Raw genomic sequence first — 16,972 nt, forward strand, 5'->3', positions numbered from 1 at the left:
AAGTGCAACATTTAGTATACTACCACTAAAGGCTGTATTGACCCCCTAGTAGGAAAAAATAAAAAGTCAACAAACATTAATGCAATAGCTGTATACACAAATACTTAATGACATAAATCACAGCCCAGTCAGCGGGCAGCTGCGACAATTTATGTAATAACTAGGTAAGTATTCAGGTACTTGCTTATGACATCTCTTTTCCCTTAGGACTCTCCGGTTCTTGATTCTTAACTGAGAGGTGAGTACAGGAGTTTCCACATAATGAACTACTTATATAGCTCTAAATACCAGTTTATTTAGCATACAGATTGCAATAGTGAACTATGTGAAAGTTGAATAAACACTAACTTGTAAAAGAACAGTTACAGTACTATACATCAATTTTTTAATTGTAACAATGTATTTCACACTAAGGTCATTTACTAAACTGCTTCCAGATTCTCAATGAGTGAATACCTGAATTTAAGCATATACAGTAGGCTATATGTGACCATAAATGCTATCTTACGTAACCCCGTTGAGGGTATATGAAACAGTATTACTTTATGCATATACTTTAACTTTACATCGATACGATTCTATTAGTGTTTACGATTACCCCAAGACTGTCCCCACAATACAGTTCGGTTGGGTACTACTTTGCCAGTGTCATTTAGAATACCCGTGTGATAAATGAAGAAACTGTTGGGGCTTTTCCAAATAAATCCAGTTTAAGGTATTGCTTATTAACACTTTAGTTCCTTCCTTTTAAGTCATTGTAATATACAATAGGATAATTTCTTATTCCAGACAGACTAGGATAGGATTGACAAATGTAGATAATGGTACGCTGAGGCTGTGGCTATCCAAGATGCTTCCACAGGACAAAGTTAGTCTGTATGGCTAATGCTGACTTTAACTGAGATGGGTAGTCTTAATGTCAGACTCTCTTCTCCCTTTCTCTTGCCTACTGTTGGTACCAAATTAATTATCCAAGAGATTATGGCACAGTACACTGATTTACCAAATCACTGCTGTTATAGCTGAATTATCACAGGCAAATGGTTCCTGACAGAAATGCAGAACGCTGTAGACTGAGAGTATGTCATAGGCTCACTATGAAGTCTGTCTGCCTGTTTTTCCCTGCGCTGTTATATGAGATGGGTTTGCTATAGCATTTTATACACTGCAGTGTTAACTCTAGCTGATTTACAGTCAATATAATAAGTGCACTTATTTATACTCTGGTGTTTGAAGGTGACTTGCTGGGAAAATAATGTTGTTACACTGCGGTATAGCGTTAACGCTGCTTTCAGTATATCTCTCCAGTTGTCTAGGCAGTAACTGGCCTCCTGCAGCCTTATATGGCAAGCGGCTCCGCCTCACAATCTGCCTCTCTCAGTTTCTCAGCCTGCAGCTATCAAACTGGAGCAGGCCATTCCTCCGTACTGGTCCTCGGTCGATGGGCTCTACATCTACTTGCCCTCTGGGGCGGATCAGTGACCCCTTACGCCCGACGTCACCAGGACTCCTGAGAGGGTCACAGCTCAAACTCTGCTCTCACTCACAGGCACCGCCAGCTGTCCCCTCACAGCACAGTCAGTCTCCCACAGCGTTTACCTCAGGGCCCCTCTGCCCAACTGCCGCTCACTTTTCAACTGTCACTTGCTGTACCACCTGACACTGGTCATGTGATGTACATCTGACCCCCTGAGCAGCTGCAGAGGCTGCTGGGAAATGCTATCAGTCTCCACAATGACATACTGTATATAATTTATGTGCTGTAGCATGAGGAACAATGTCAGAAAGGATAACTCACATAGTGGGGTATTACACACAAATACTTAATGACATAAATCACAGCCCAGTCAGCGGGCAGCTGCGACATTCAGTCATTTGCCAGAGCACGCCCCGCCGGGAACTGCCGGTCAAGCCACGTCGCCGCCTCCCGCGGGGTCAAAAAGAATTTAGTCTCTCCTCCTGCGACTACCCGCAACTTTGAGGGAAAGAGCATAGCATAAGGGAGATTGAGCTCCCGGAGACGTCTCTTAATTGGAAGGAACTGGGCTCTCTCCTTCTGGACGTCGACCGCAAAATCAGGAAACACAGAGATCCGGGTACCATTCCATTTAAGTGGGCCTTTGGTGCGTGCCAGGGTGAGTACCATGTCCCGATCCTTGAAGTGGAGGAATTTAGCTATAAATGTACGGGGAGGAGCCCCCGGCGGTAATGGCCGCATAGGGATTCTATGTGCTCGTTCCACCGCGTAGTGTGACGTAAAATCATCCGTCCCAAAGAAATCTGTAAGCCACTTCTCCAAAAACCGCTCAGGAGCATCACCCTCCTCCTTTTCCGGCAAGCCCACAAACCGAATGTTATTCCGTCTCAGACGCCCCTCCATATCGGTCAATTTTTTCTGCACCTCCGTCATCTGGGATTCAAGGGCAGTGGTGCGTCGGCCAAGCGGGGCCACAGTGTCCTCGACAGTAGAAATGCGGGTTTCCGCCTCCCCCACTCTCTCTCTAACTCGTTGTAGATCCTGGTGAATTAAAGAAAGATCTGATTGCACCTGGGTGATCTTTTCGGCCAGCCTGCATTCGCTGGCATTAACTGCGTCCAGTACCCTTTGGATAGCATCCTCTGAAGCCTCCGGGGGGCTGGAGCCAGCACTTGTAACCGGAGAGGGGGGAGAAGAACCATCCTGCGACCCCCCCATTCTCTTATTTTGCGCGGGAGGATTTCTAGCGTATTTTTCAAGCTTGGCCGCGGCCTGAGAAGTCTTCCCCATAGTATTCGTTACAGTCACCCCTACAGGGAGTTGCAGCACTATATGAGAGAGTTGTGGTAAACCAGGCAGGCAAGCCTCCAGTCAGTGCTATATCGACAAATCAGGAATCACACAGTGGTATACCAGCAGCCTCCAGCTGGATATATATAATGAAGAGAGAGAAAGTCACATTAATATATTTCTGACAGGGATTAAGCAGCAGAGGGGGCCGTGATCCGGGGGCACTGAGCAGTTGTTAGGACAATGGGTGGGAGCCTAATTCCTCATCTCCCAAGCCCCACACTGGAAGGTTATATATTAGCCCCAGCAGGGGTTCTCAGAGACTGCAGCCGGAAGTGCCTGTGCAGCCTCTGATAGAGCTCGTTTTATTTATTTATTTATTTTTTATTTTTTATTTATTTATTTTTTTATTTTTTTTTTCCCCCCCACAGTGCCCCAGCCCGTGGAGCAGGAGAGCAGTGACAGGCAGAGAGCGTCAGGCAAGGAGGACACGCTCAACCCAGCGGACTGCAGCAGAGCGAGGAGGTGCACTCCGTGCGTGTCTCCCAGCCGCCGACCGGAAGTAGCAGGGCCAGCCGCGGCCGGAGCAGGGGAGACCGCACTTACGGCAGCGGGTTCAGGCGGCAGCAGGAAGTAGGAAAGCAGGGAGCGCTCACCGCCGCAGATCACTCTCCGGGAGCCCGACAGGCAGTGCAGACCCAACGCGCCGATCCCCGCCACCACGGACACCGCGTCCCACGTGGCGCGACAGCAGCCAGACCGGAGCCGTCCCGCCGACCAGGCAGCACAACGGAGCGAGCCAGAATCACTCCTATGGGTGCACCAGACGTTAAGGTAGGTCCAGGGCACCTCTTAACCCCGGGGGGGAGACTTCAGGGTGTTTTTAAGGATGTTCAGGCAGGAGAGCTCAGCACAGTACGTGCTACTCCATGCCCAGCATAGCCACGCCCCAAGCCACACACCCTTTTGGCGGCGCGCGCATATTTGTCCCTTTACTAGTGCCAATTATGGGGGGGGCGCCGAAGGATTTTTTGGCTTGGGGAAGAAAAATTTCTAGTTACGCCACTGGCACTGGGGGTATAGAAGGCACTGTGGGGACATATGTATCTGGCACTGGGGGCATATCTGGCACTGGGGGCATAGCAGGCACTGTGGGGACATGTGTATCTGGCACTGGGGGCATATCTGGCACTGTGGGGACATGTGTATCTGGCACTGTGGGCATTGCAGGCACTGTGGGGACCAGAGCCGGCCCTAGCCAATATGATGCCCTAGGCAAGATTTTGACTGGTGCCCCCTAGCACCACCGCTGGTTCCGCCTCTGACCTTGCACCTCTTTCCCAGCACCATCACCCCTCACCCATAGCAGTCCTTATTTTGGTGTTTGTACCCCCTATATTTTAAATAAGAACAGTTCGCACATTTGGCACACAGCCCAAAAAGGGGTGTGTTTTTGCTGGCAAGGGGCATGGCCACACAATAGTAGCCCCAATTCCAATTACGCCACACAGTGCTGCAACTTTATTCACATTTGATCATGCAATAGTTTCCATAATTCATATTACATCCCACAGTAGTATCACTTTACCTTATAAACGTTACTCCTCACAGTAGAGCCCCTTATTCACATTACATCACACTGAATTGCTCCTTATTCACATTACACCACACCCTATTGCTCTTTATTCACATTAGACGACACAGTAGTGCCCTTTCTATACGCAATGCCACATAGTAAAGCACCTTATACACATAGTAATGCCGCTTACATATATGAGACACATTATTAATGTCCTTATAAACATAATGCGTCTTACACATTATGACAACCTTTATTAATGCCCTTTTACACATAATGTCCCTTACACATATGCTGCACATTATTAATGCCATTATACACAAAATGACATACATAGTGCCCCTATACACATAATGATACATACAGTAGTAGCTATGCACCCTGTAGCTATGCCCTCTGTAGCTATGTACCCTGTAGCTATGTACCCTGTAGCTATGCCCTCTGTAGCTATGTAACCTGTAGCTATGTACCCTGTAGATATGCACCCTGTAGATATGCCCCCTGTAGCTATGTACCCTGTAGATATGCCCCCTGTAGATATGCACCCTGTAGATATGCCCCCTGTAGCTATGTACCCTGTAGCTATGCCCCCTGTAGCTATGTACCCTGTAGCTGTGCACCCTGTAGCTATGTACCCTGTAGATATGTACCCTGTAGCTATGTACCCTGTAGATATGTACCCTGTAGCTATGTACCCTGTAGATATGTACCCTGTAGCTATGTACCCTGTAGATATGTACCCTGTAGCTATGCCCCCTGTAGCTATGTACCCTGTAGATATGTACCCTGTAGCTATGTACCATGTAGATATGCCCCCTGTAGCTATGTACCCTGTAGCTATGTACCCTGTAGATATGCCCCCTGTAGCTATGTACCCTGTAGCTATGTACCCTGTAGATATGTACCCTGTAGCTATGTACCCTGTAGATATGTACCCTGTAGCTATGCCCCCTGTAGCTATGTACCCTGTAGATATGCCCCCTGTAGATATGTACCCTGTAGCTATGCCCCCTGTAGCTGTGCCCCCAGTAGATATGCCCCCTGTAGCTATGTACCCTGTAGCTATGTACCCTGTAGCTATGTACCCTGTAGCTGTGTACCCTGTAGATATGTACCCTGTAGCTATGTACCCTGTAGCTATGTACCCTGTAGCTATGTACCCTGTAGATATGTACCCTGTAGCTATGTACCCTGTAGCTATGTACCCTGTAGCTGTGCACCCTGTAGATATGTACCCTGTAGCTATGCACCCTGTAGATATGTACCCTGTAGCTATGTACCCTGTAGCTGTGCACCCTGTAGATATGTACCCTGTAGCTATGTACCCTGTAGATATGTACCCTGTAGCTGTGCACCCTGTAGATATGTACCCTGTAGCTATGTACCCTGTAGATATGCACCCTGTAGCTGTGCCCCCAGTAGATATGCCCCCTGTAGAATTGTACCCTGTAGCTATGTACCCTGTAGCTATGTACCCTGTAGCTGTGTACCCTGTAGCTATGCCCCCTGTAGATATGTACCCTGTAGCTATGCCCCCTGTAGCTGTGCCCCCAGTAGATATGCCCCCTGTAGCTATGTACCCTGTAGATATGTACCCTGTAGCTATGTACCCTGTAGCTATGTACCCTGTAGCTGTGTACCCTGTAGCTATGCCCCCTGTAGCTGTGCCCCCAGTAGATATGCCCCCTGTAGCTATGCACCCTGTAGATATGTACCCTGTAGCTATGTACCCTGTAGCTATGTACCCTGTAGCTGTGTACCCTGTAGCTATGTACCCTGTAGCTATGTACCCTGTAGCTGTGTACCCTGTAGCTATGTACCCTGTAGCTATGTACCCTGTAGCTATGTACCCTGTAGATATGTACCCTGTAGATATGTACCCTGTAGCTATGTACCCTGTAGCTGTGTACCCTGTAGCTATGCACCCTGTAGATATGTACCCTGTAGATATGTACCCTGTAGCTATGCCCCCTGTAGCTATGTACCCTGTAGATATGTACCCTGTAGCTATGTACCCTGTAGCTATGCACCCTGTAGCTATGTGCCCTGTAGCTATGCCCCCTGTAGATATGTACCCTGTAGACATGCACCCTGTAGCTATGTACCCTGTAGCTATGTACCCTGTAGCTATGTACCCTGTAGCTATGCCCCCTGTAGATATGTACCCTGTAGCTATGCCCCCTGTAGATATGTACCCTGTAGCTATGTACCCTGTAGCTATGTACCCTGTAGCTGTGTACCCTGTAGCTATGCACCCTGTAGATATGTACCCTGTAGATATGTACCCTGTAGCTATGTACCCTGTAGCTATGCCCCCTGTAGCTATGTACCCTGTAGCTATGCCCCCTGTAGATATGTACCCTGTAGATATGTACCCTGTAGCTATGTACCCTGTAGCTATGCCCCCTGTAGCTATGTACCCTGTAGCTATGCCCCCTGTAGATATGTACCCTGTAGCTATGTACCCTGTAGCTATGTACCCTGTAGCTGTGTACCCTGTAGCTATGCACCCTGTAGATATGTACCCTGTAGATATGTACCCTGTAGCTATGCCCCCTGTAGATATGTACCCTGTAGATATGTACCCTGTAGCTATGCCCCCTGTAGCTATGCACCCTGTAGATATGTACCCTGTAGATATGTACCCTGTAGCTATGCCCCCTGTAGCTATGTACCCTGTAGATATGTACCCTGTAGCTATGTACCCTGTAGCTATGCACCCTGTAGCTATGTGCCCTGTAGCTATGCCCCCTGTAGATATGTACCCTGTAGATATGCACCCTGTAGCTATGTACCCTGTAGCTATGTACCCTGTAGCTATGTACCCTGTAGCTATGCCCCCTGTAGATATGTACCCTGTAGATATGCACCCTGTAGCTATGTACCCTGTAGCTATGCCCCCTGTAGATATGTACCCTGTAGCTATGTACCCTGTAGCTATGTATCCTGTAGCTATGCACCCTGTAGCTATGTACCCTGTAGCTATGTACCCTGTAGCTATGCCCCCTGTAGCTATGGCCCCTGTAGCTATGTACCCTGTAGCTATGTACCCTGTAGCTATGCCCCCTGTAGATATGCCCCCTGTAGCTGTGCACCCTGTAGATATGTGCCCTGTAGCTATGTACCCTGTAGATATGCACCCTGTAGCTATGCACCCTGTAGCTATGTGCCCTGTAGCTATGCCCCCTGTAGATATGTACCCTGTAGATATGTACCCTGTAGCTATGTACCCTGTAGCTATGCACCCTGTAGCTATGTACCCTGTAGATATGTACCCTGTAGCTATGCACCCTGTAGCTATGCCCCCTGTAGATATGTACCCTGTAGATATCTACCCTGTAGCTATGCACCCTGTAGATATGTACCCTGTAGATATGTACCCTGTAGCTATGTACCCTGTAGCTATGTACCCTGTAGCTATGCACCCTGTAGCTATGCCCCCTGTAGCTATGTACCCTGTAGCTATGTACCCTGTAGCTATGCACCCTGTAGCTATGTACCCTGCAGCTATGCCCCCTGTAGATATGTACCCTGTAGCTATGCCCTCTGTAGCTATGTACCCTGTAGATATGTACCCTGTAGATATGTACCCTGTAGCTATGCCCCCTGTAGCTATGTACCCTGTAGATATGTACCCTGTAGCTATGTACCCTGTAGCTATGCACCCTGTAGCTATGCCCCCTGTAGATATGTACCCTGTAGCTATGTACTCTGTAGCTATGTACCCTGTAGCTATGTACCCTGTAGCTATGTACCCTGTAGCTATGCACCCTGTAGCTATGTACCCTGTAGATATGTACCCTGTAGCTATGTACCCTGTAGATATGTACCCTGTAGCTATGTACCCTGTAGCTATGCACCCTGTAGCTATGTACCCTGTAGCTATGTACCCTGTAGCTATGCACCCTGTAGCTATGTACCCTGTAGCTATGTACCCTGTAGCTATGCACCCTGTAGCTATGTACCCTGTAGATTTGTACCCTGTAGCTGTGTGCCCTGTAGCTATGCCCCCTGTAGATATGTACCCTGTAGATATGCACCCTGTAGCAATGTACCCTGTAGCTATGTACCCTGTAGATATGCACCCTGTAGCTATGTAACCTGTAGCTATGTACCCTGTAGCTATGCACCCTGTAGCTATGTGCCCTGTAGCTATGCCCCCTGTAGATATGTACCCTGTAGATATACACCCTGTAGCTATGTACCCTGTAGATATGTACCCTGTAGCTATGTACCCTGTAGCTATGTACCCTGTAGATATGTACCCTGTAGCTATGCCCCCTGTAGCTATGTACCCTGTAGCTATGTGCCCTGTAGCTATGCCCCCTGTAGATATGTACCCTGTAGATATGCACCCTGTAGCTATGCCCCCTGTAGATATGTACCCTGTAGCTATGTACCCTGTAGCTATGTGCCCTGTAGCTATGCCCCCTGTAGATATGTACCCTGTAGATATGCACCCTGTAGCTATGCCCCCTGTAGATATGTACCCTGTAGCTATGCACCCTGTACCTATGTACCCTGTAGATATGAACCCTGTAGATATGTACCCTGTAGATATGCACCCTGTAGCTATGCCCCCTGTAGATATGTACCCTGTAGATATGCACCCTGTAGCTATGCCCCCTGTAGATATGTACCCTGTAGCTATGCCCCCTGTAGCTATGTACCCTGTAGCTATGCCCCCTGTAGATATGTACCCTGTAGATATGTACCCTATAGATATGCACCCTGTAGCTATGCCCCCTGTAGATATGTACCCTGTAGATATGTACCCTGTAGACATGTACCCTGTAGCTATGTACCCTGTAGCTATGTGCCCTGTAGCTATGTACCCTGTAGATATGCACCCTGTAGCTATGTACCCTGTAGCTATGCACCCTGTAGATATGCCCCCTGTAGCTATGTACCCTGTAGCTATGTACCCTGTAGCTATGTACCCTGTAGCTATGCCCCCTGTAGATATGCACCCTGTAGATATATACCCTGTAGCTATGTACCCTGTAGCTATGCACCCTGTAGATATGTACCCTGTAGATATGTCCTCTGTAGATATGTACCCTGTAGATATGCCCCCTGTAGCTGAGCACCCTGTAGCTATGTACCCTGTAGCTATGTACCCTGTAGCTATGTACCCTGTAGCTATGCACCCTGTAGATATGCCCCCTGTAGCTATGTACCCTGTAGATATGCCCCCTGTAGATATGCACCCTGTAGATATGCCCCCTGTAGCTATGTACCCTGTAGCTATGCCCCCTGTAGCTATGTACCCTGTAGCTGTGCACCCTGTAGCTATGTACCCTGTAGATATGTACCCTGTAGCTATGTACCCTGTAGATATGTACCCTGTAGCTATGTACCCTGTAGATATGTACCCTGTAGCTATGTACCCTGTAGATATGTACCCTGTAGCTATGCCCCCTGTAGCTATGTACCCTGTAGATATGTACCCTGTAGCTATGTACCCTGTAGATATGCCCCCTGTAGCTATGTACCCTGTAGCTATGTACCCTGTAGATATGCCCCCTGTAGCTATGTACCCTGTAGCTATGTACCCTGTAGATATGCCCCCTGTAGCTATGTACCCTGTAGCTATGTACCCTGTAGATATGTACCCTGTAGCTATGTACCCTGTAGATATGTACCCTGTAGATATGTACCCTGTAGCTATGTACCCTGTAGATATGTACCCTGTAGCTATGTACCCTGTAGATATGTACCCTGTAGCTATGTACCCTGTAGCTGTGCACCCTCTAGATATGTACCCTGTAGCTATGTACCCTGTAGCTATGTACCCTGTAGATATGCACCCTGTAGCTATGTACCCTGTAGCTATGTACCCTGTAGCTATGTACCCTGTAGCTATGCCCCCTGTAGCTGTGCCCCCAGTAGATATGCCCCCTGTAGCTATGTACCCTGTAGATATGTACCCTGTAGCTATGCCCCCTGTAGCTATGTACCCTGTAGATATGTACCCTGTTGCTATGTACCCTGTAGCTATGCACCCTGTAGCTATGTACCCTGTAGATATGTACCCTGTAGCTATGTACCCTGTAGATATGCACCCTGTAGCTGTGCCCCCAGTAGATATGCCCCCTGTAGCTATGTACCCTGTAGCTATGTACCCTGTAGCTGTGCACCCTGTAGCTATGTACCCTGTAGCTATGCCCCCTGTAGCTGTGCCCCCAGTAGATATGCCCCCTGTAGCTATGTACCCTGTAGATATGTACCCTGTAGCTATGTACCCTGTAGCTATGTACCCTGTAGCTGTGTACCCTGTAGCTATGCCCCCTGTAGCTGTGCCCCCAGTAGATATGCCCCCTGTAGCTATGTACCATGTAGATATGCCCCCTGTAGCTATGTACCCTGTAGATATGTACCCTGTAGCTATGTACCCTGTAGCTGTGTACCCTGTAGCTATGTACCCTGTAGCTATGTACCCTGTAGCTGTGTACCCTGTAGCTATGTACCCTGTAGCTATGTACCCTGTAGCTATGCCCCCTGTAGATATGTACCCTGTAGCTATGCCCTCTGTAGCTATGTACCCTGTAGATATGTACCCTGTAGATATGTACCCTGTAGCTATGCCCCCTGTAGCTATGTACCCTGTAGATATGTACCCTGTAGCTATGTACCCTGTAGCTATGCACCCTGTAGCTATGTGCCCTGTAGCTATGCCCCCTGTAGATATGTACCCTGTAGATATGCACCCTGTAGCTATGTACCCTGTAGCTATGTACCCTGTAGCTATGTACCCTGTAGCTATGCCCCCTGTAGATATGTACCCTGTAGATATGCACCCTGTAGCTATGTACCCTGTAGCTATGCCCCCTGTAGATATGTACCCTGTAGCTATGTACCCTGTAGCTATGTACCCTGTAGCTATGTATCCTGTAGCTATGCACCCTGTAGCTATGTACCCTGTAGCTATGTACCCTGTAGCTATGTACCCTGTAGATATGTGCCCTGTAGCTATGTACCCTGTAGATATGCACCCTGTAGCTATGTACCCTGTAGCTATGCCCCCTGTAGCTATGTACCCTGTAGCTATGTGCCCTGTAGCTATGCCCCCTGTAGATATGTACCCTGTAGCTATGTACCCTGTAGCTATGTACCCTGTAGATATGCACCCTGTAGATATGCCCCCTGTAGCTATGTACCCTGTAGATATGCCCCCTGTAGATATGCACCCTGTAGATATGCCCCCTGTAGCTATGTACCCTGTAGCTATGCCCCCTGTAGCTATGTACCCTGTAGCTGTGCACCCTGTAGCTATGTACCCTGTAGATATGTACCCTGTAGCTATGTACCCTGTAGATATGTACCCTGTAGCTATGTACCCTGTAGATATGTACCCTGTAGCTATGTACCCTGTAGATATGTACCCTGTAGCTATGCCCCCTGTAGCTATGTACCCTGTACATATGTACCCTGTAGCTATGTACCCTGTAGATATGCCCCCTGTAGCTATGTACCCTGTAGCTATGTACCCTGTAGATATGCCCCCTGTAGCTATGTACCCTGTAGCTATGTACCCTGTAGATATGCCCCCTGTAGCTATGTACCCTGTAGCTATGTACCCTGTAGATATGCCCCCTGTAGCTATGTACCCTGTAGCTATGTACCCTGTAGATATGTACCCTGTAGCTATGTACCCTGTAGATATGTACCCTGTAGATATGTACCCTGTAGCTATGTACCCTGTAGATATGTACCCTGTAGCTATGTACCCTGTAGCTATGTACCCTGTAGCTATGTACCCTGTAGCTGTGCACCCTGTAGATATGTACCCTGTAGCTATGTACCCTGTAGATATGTACCCTATAGATATGTACCCTGTAGCTATGTACCCTGTAGCTATGTACCCTGTAGATATGCACCCTGTAGCTGTGCCCCCAGTAGATATGCCCCCTGTAGCTATGTACCCTGTAGCTATGCCCCCTGTAGCTATGTACCCTGTAGCTATGCCCCCTGTAGCTGTGCCCCCAGTAGATATGCCCCCTGTAGCTATGTACCCTGTAGATATGTACCCTGTAGCTATGCCCCCTGTAGCTATGTACCCTGTAGATATGTACCCTGTTGCTATGTACCCTGTAGCTATGCACCCTGTAGCTATGTACCCTGTAGCTATGCACCCTGTAGATATGTACCCTGTAGCTATGTACCCTGTAGATATGTACCCTGTAGCTATGTACCCTGTAGATATGCACCCTGTAGCTGTGCCCCCAGTAGATATGCCCCCTGTAGCTATGTACCCTGTAGCTATGTACCCTGTAGCTGTGCACCCTGTAGATATGTACCCTGTAGCTATGCCCCCTGTAGCTATGTACCCTGTAGCTATGCCCCCTGTAGCTGTGCCCCCAGTAGATATGCCCTCTGTAGCTATGTACCCTGTAGATATGTACCCTGTAGCTATGTACCCTGTAGCTATGTACCCTGTAGCTGTGTACCCTGTAGCTATGCCCCCTGTAGCTGTGCCCCCAGTAGATATGCCCCCTGTAGCTATGTACCCTGTAGATATGTACCCTGTAGCTATGTACCCTGTAGCTGTGTACCCTGTAGCTATGTACCCTGTAGCTATGTACCCTGTAGCTGTGTACCCTGTAGCTATGTACCCTGTAGCTATGTACCCTGTAGCTATGCCCCCTGTAGATATGTACCCTGTAGCTATGCCCTCTGTAGCTATGTACCCTGTAGATATGTACCCTGTAGCTATGTACCCTGTAGCTATGCACCCTGTAACTATGTGCCCTGTAGCTATGCCCCCTGTAGATATGTACCCTGTAGATATGCACCCTGTAGCTATGTACCCTGTAGCTATGTACCCTGTAGATATGCACCCTGTAGCTATGCACCCTGTAGCTATGTGCCCTGTAGCTATGCCCCCTGTAGATATGTACCCTGTAGATATGCACCCTGTAGCTATGCCCCCTGTAGATATGTACCCTGTAGATATGCACCCTGTAGCTATGTACCCTGTAGCTATGCCCCCTGTAGATATGTACCCTGTAGCTATGTACCCTGTAGCTATGTACCCTGTAGCTATGTATCCTGTAGCTATGTACCCTATAGCTATGTACCCTGTAGATATGCACCCTGTAGCTATGTACCCTGTAGCTATGTACCCTGTAGCTATGTACCCTGTAGATATGTGCCCTGTAGCTATGTACCCTGTAGATATGTACCCTGTAGCTGTGCACCCTGTAGATATGTACCCTGTAGCTATGTACCCTGTAGATATGCACCCTGTAGCTATGTGCCCTGTAGCTATGCACCCTGTAGCTATGTGCCCTGTAGCTATGCCCCCTGTAGATATGTACCCTGTAGATATGTACCCTGTAGCTATGTACCCTGTAGCTATGCACCCTGTAGCTATGTACCCTGTAGATATGTACCCTGTAGCTATGCACCCTGTAGCTATGTACCCTTTAGCTATGCCCCCTGTAGATATCTACCCTGTAGCTATGCACCCTGTAGATATGCCCCCTGTAGATATGTACCCTGTAGATATGTACCCTGTAGCTATGTACCCTGTAGCTATGCACCCTGTAGCTATGCCCCCTGTAGATATGTACCCTGTAGATATGTACCCTGTAGCTATGTACCCTGTAGCTATGTACCCTGTAGCTATGCACCCTGTAGCTATGTACCCTGCAGCTATGCCCCCTGTAGATATGTACCCTGTAGCTATGTACCCTGTAGCTATGTACCCTGTAGATATGTACCCTGTAGCTATGCCCCCTGTAGCTATGTACCCTGTAGATATGTACCCTATTGCTATGTACCCTGTAGCTATGTACCCTGTAGCTATGTACCCTGTAGCTATGCACCCTGTAGCTATGTACCCTGTAGCTGTGCACCCTGTAGATATGTACCCTGTAGCTATGTACCCTGTAGATATGTACCCTGTAGCTATGTACCCTGTAGATATGTACCCTGTAGATATGCACCCTGTAGCTGTGCCCCCAGTAGATATGCCCCCTGTAGCTATGTACCCTGTAGCTATGTACCCTGTAGCTGTGCACCCTGTAGATATGTACCCTGTAGCTATGCCCCCTGTAGCTATGTACCCTGTAGCTATGCCCCCTGTAGCTGTGCCCCCAGTAGATATGCCCCCTGTAGCTATGTACCCTGTAGCTATGCACCCTGTAGCTTTGTACCCTGTAGCTGTGCACCCTGTAGATATGTACCCTGTAGCTATGTACCCTGTAGATATGTACCCTGTAGCTATGTACCCTGTAGATATGCACCCTGTAGCTGTGCCCCCAGTAGATATGCCCCCTGTAGATATGCACCCTGTAGCTGTGCACCCTGTAGATATGTACCCTGTAGCTATGCCCCCTGTAGCTATGTACCCTGTAGCTATGCCCCCTGTAGCTGTGCCCCCAGTAGATATGCCCCCTGTAGCTATGTACCCTGTAGCTATGTACCCTGTAGCTATGTACCCTGTAGCTGTGTACCCTGTAGCTATGCCCCCTGTAGCTGTGCCCCCAGTAGATATGCCCCCTGTAGCTATGTACCCTGTAGATATGTACCCTGTAGCTATGTACCCTGTAGCTATGTACCCTGTAGCTGTGTACCCTGTAGCTATGTACCCTGTAGCTATGTACCCTGTAGCTGTGTACCCTGTAGCTATGTACCCTGTAGCTATGTACCCTGTAGCTATGCCCCCTGTAGATATGTACCCTGTAGCTATGCCCTCTGTAGCTATGTACCCTGTAGATATGTACCCTGTAGATATGTACCCTGTAGCTATGCCCCCTGTAGCTATGTACCCTGTAGATATGTACCCTGTAGCTATGTACCCTGTAGCTATGCACCCTGTAGCTATGTGCCCTGTAGCTATGCCCCCTGTAGATATGTACCCTGTAGATATGCACCCTGTAGCTATGTACCCTGTAGCTATGTACCCTGTAGCTATGTACCCTGTAGCTATGCCCCCTGTAGATATGTACCCTGTAGATATGCACCCTGTAGCTATGTACCCTGTAGCTATGCCCCCTGTAGATATGTACCCTGTAGCTATGTACCCTGTAGCTATGTACCCTGTAGCTATGCACCCTGTAGCTATGTACCCTGTAGCTATGTACCCTGTAGCTATGTACCCTGTAGATATGTGCCCTGTAGCTATGTACCCTGTAGATATGCACCCTGTAGCTATGCACCCTGTAGCTATGTGCCCTGTAGCTATGTACCCTGTAGCTATGCCCCCTGTAGATATGTACCCTGTAGATATGTACCCTGTAGCTATGTACCCTGTAGCTATGCACCCTGTAGCTATGTACCCTGTAGATATGTACCCTGTAGCTATGCACCCTGTAGCTATGCCCCCTGTAGATATGTACCCTGTAGATATCTACCCTGTAGCTATGCACCCTGTAGATATGCCCCCTGTAGATATGTACCCTGTAGATATGTACCCTGTAGCTATGTACCCTGTAGCTATGTACCCTGTAGCTATGCACCCTGTAGCTATGCCCCCTGTAGATATGTACCCTGTAGATATGTACCCTGTAGCTATGTACCCTGTAGCTATGTACCCTGTAGCTATGCACCCTGTAGCTATGTACCCTGTAGCTATGCACCCTGTAGCTATGTACCCTGTAGCTATGCCCTCTGTAGCTATGTACCCTGTAGATATGTACCCTGTAGATATGTACCCTGTAGCTATGCCCCCTGTAGCTATGTACCCTGTAGATATGTACCCTGTAGCTATGTACCCTGTAGCTATGCACCCTGTAGCTATGCCCCCTGTAGATATGTACCCTGTAGCTATGTACCCTGTAGCTATGTACCCTGTAGCTATGTACCCTGTAGATATGTACCCTGTAGCTATGTACCCTGTAGATATGTACCCTGTAGCTATGTACCCTGTAGCTATGTACCCTGTAGCTATGCACCCTGTAGCTATGTACCCTGTAGCTATGCACCCTGTAGCTATGCACCCTGTAGCTATGTACCCTGTAGATATGTACCCTGTAGATATGTACCCTGTAGCTGTGTACCCTGTAGCTATGTACCCTGTAGATATGTACCCTGTAGCTGTGTGCCCTGTAGCTATGCCCCCTGTAGATATGTACCCTGTAGATATGCACCCTGTAGCTATGTACCCTATAGCTATGTACCCTGTAGATATGCACCCTGTAGCTATGTACCCTGTAGCTATGTACCCTGTAGCTATGCACCCTGTAGCTATGTGCCCTGTAGCTATGCCCCCTGTAGATATGTACCCTGTAGATATGCACCCTGTAGCTATGTACCCTGTAGATATGTACCCTGTAGCTATGTACCCTGTAGCTATGTACCCTGTAGCTATGCAACCTGTAGATATGCACCCTGTAGCTATGCCCCCTGTAGATATGTACGCTGTAGATATGCACCCTGTAGATATGTACCCTGTACCTATGTACCCTGTAGATATGTACCCTGTAGCTATGCCCCCTGTAGATATGTACCCTGTAGATATGTACCCTGTAGATATGCACCCTGTAGCTATGCCCCCTGTAGATATGTACCCTGTAGATATGTACCCTGTAGATATGTACCCTGTAGCTATGTACCCTGTAGATATGCACCCTGTAGCTATGCCCCCTGTAGATATGTACCCTGTAGATATGTACCCTGTA

The 16,972-nt window shown here is 48.3% G+C and overlaps 1 protein-coding gene across 2 annotated transcripts in view; it reads left to right on the top strand.

Annotated features, from left to right (window-relative positions):
- Positions 1-1,662: 1,662 nt before the first annotated feature.
- The window catches only part of LOC135030795 (vomeronasal type-2 receptor 26-like), a 62,737-nt gene continuing 47,427 nt past the window's right edge, over positions 1,663-16,972 (top strand). For both annotated transcript variants that reach the window (XR_010238544.1, XM_063954395.1), the window contains exons 1-2: positions 1,663-2,135; positions 3,199-3,601. Coding sequence is in view for 1 of the 2 variants with exons in the window: in XM_063954395.1 (XP_063810465.1) it covers positions 3,581-3,601 (21 nt within the window). In the remaining variant the exon portion in view is untranslated. The remainder of the gene's footprint in view (positions 2,136-3,198; positions 3,602-16,972) is intronic.

The sequence above is a fragment of the Pseudophryne corroboree genome, chromosome 1 (genome assembly GCF_028390025.1).
Source record: "Pseudophryne corroboree isolate aPseCor3 chromosome 1, aPseCor3.hap2, whole genome shotgun sequence".
Taxonomy (NCBI): Eukaryota; Metazoa; Chordata; class Amphibia; order Anura; family Myobatrachidae; genus Pseudophryne; species Pseudophryne corroboree.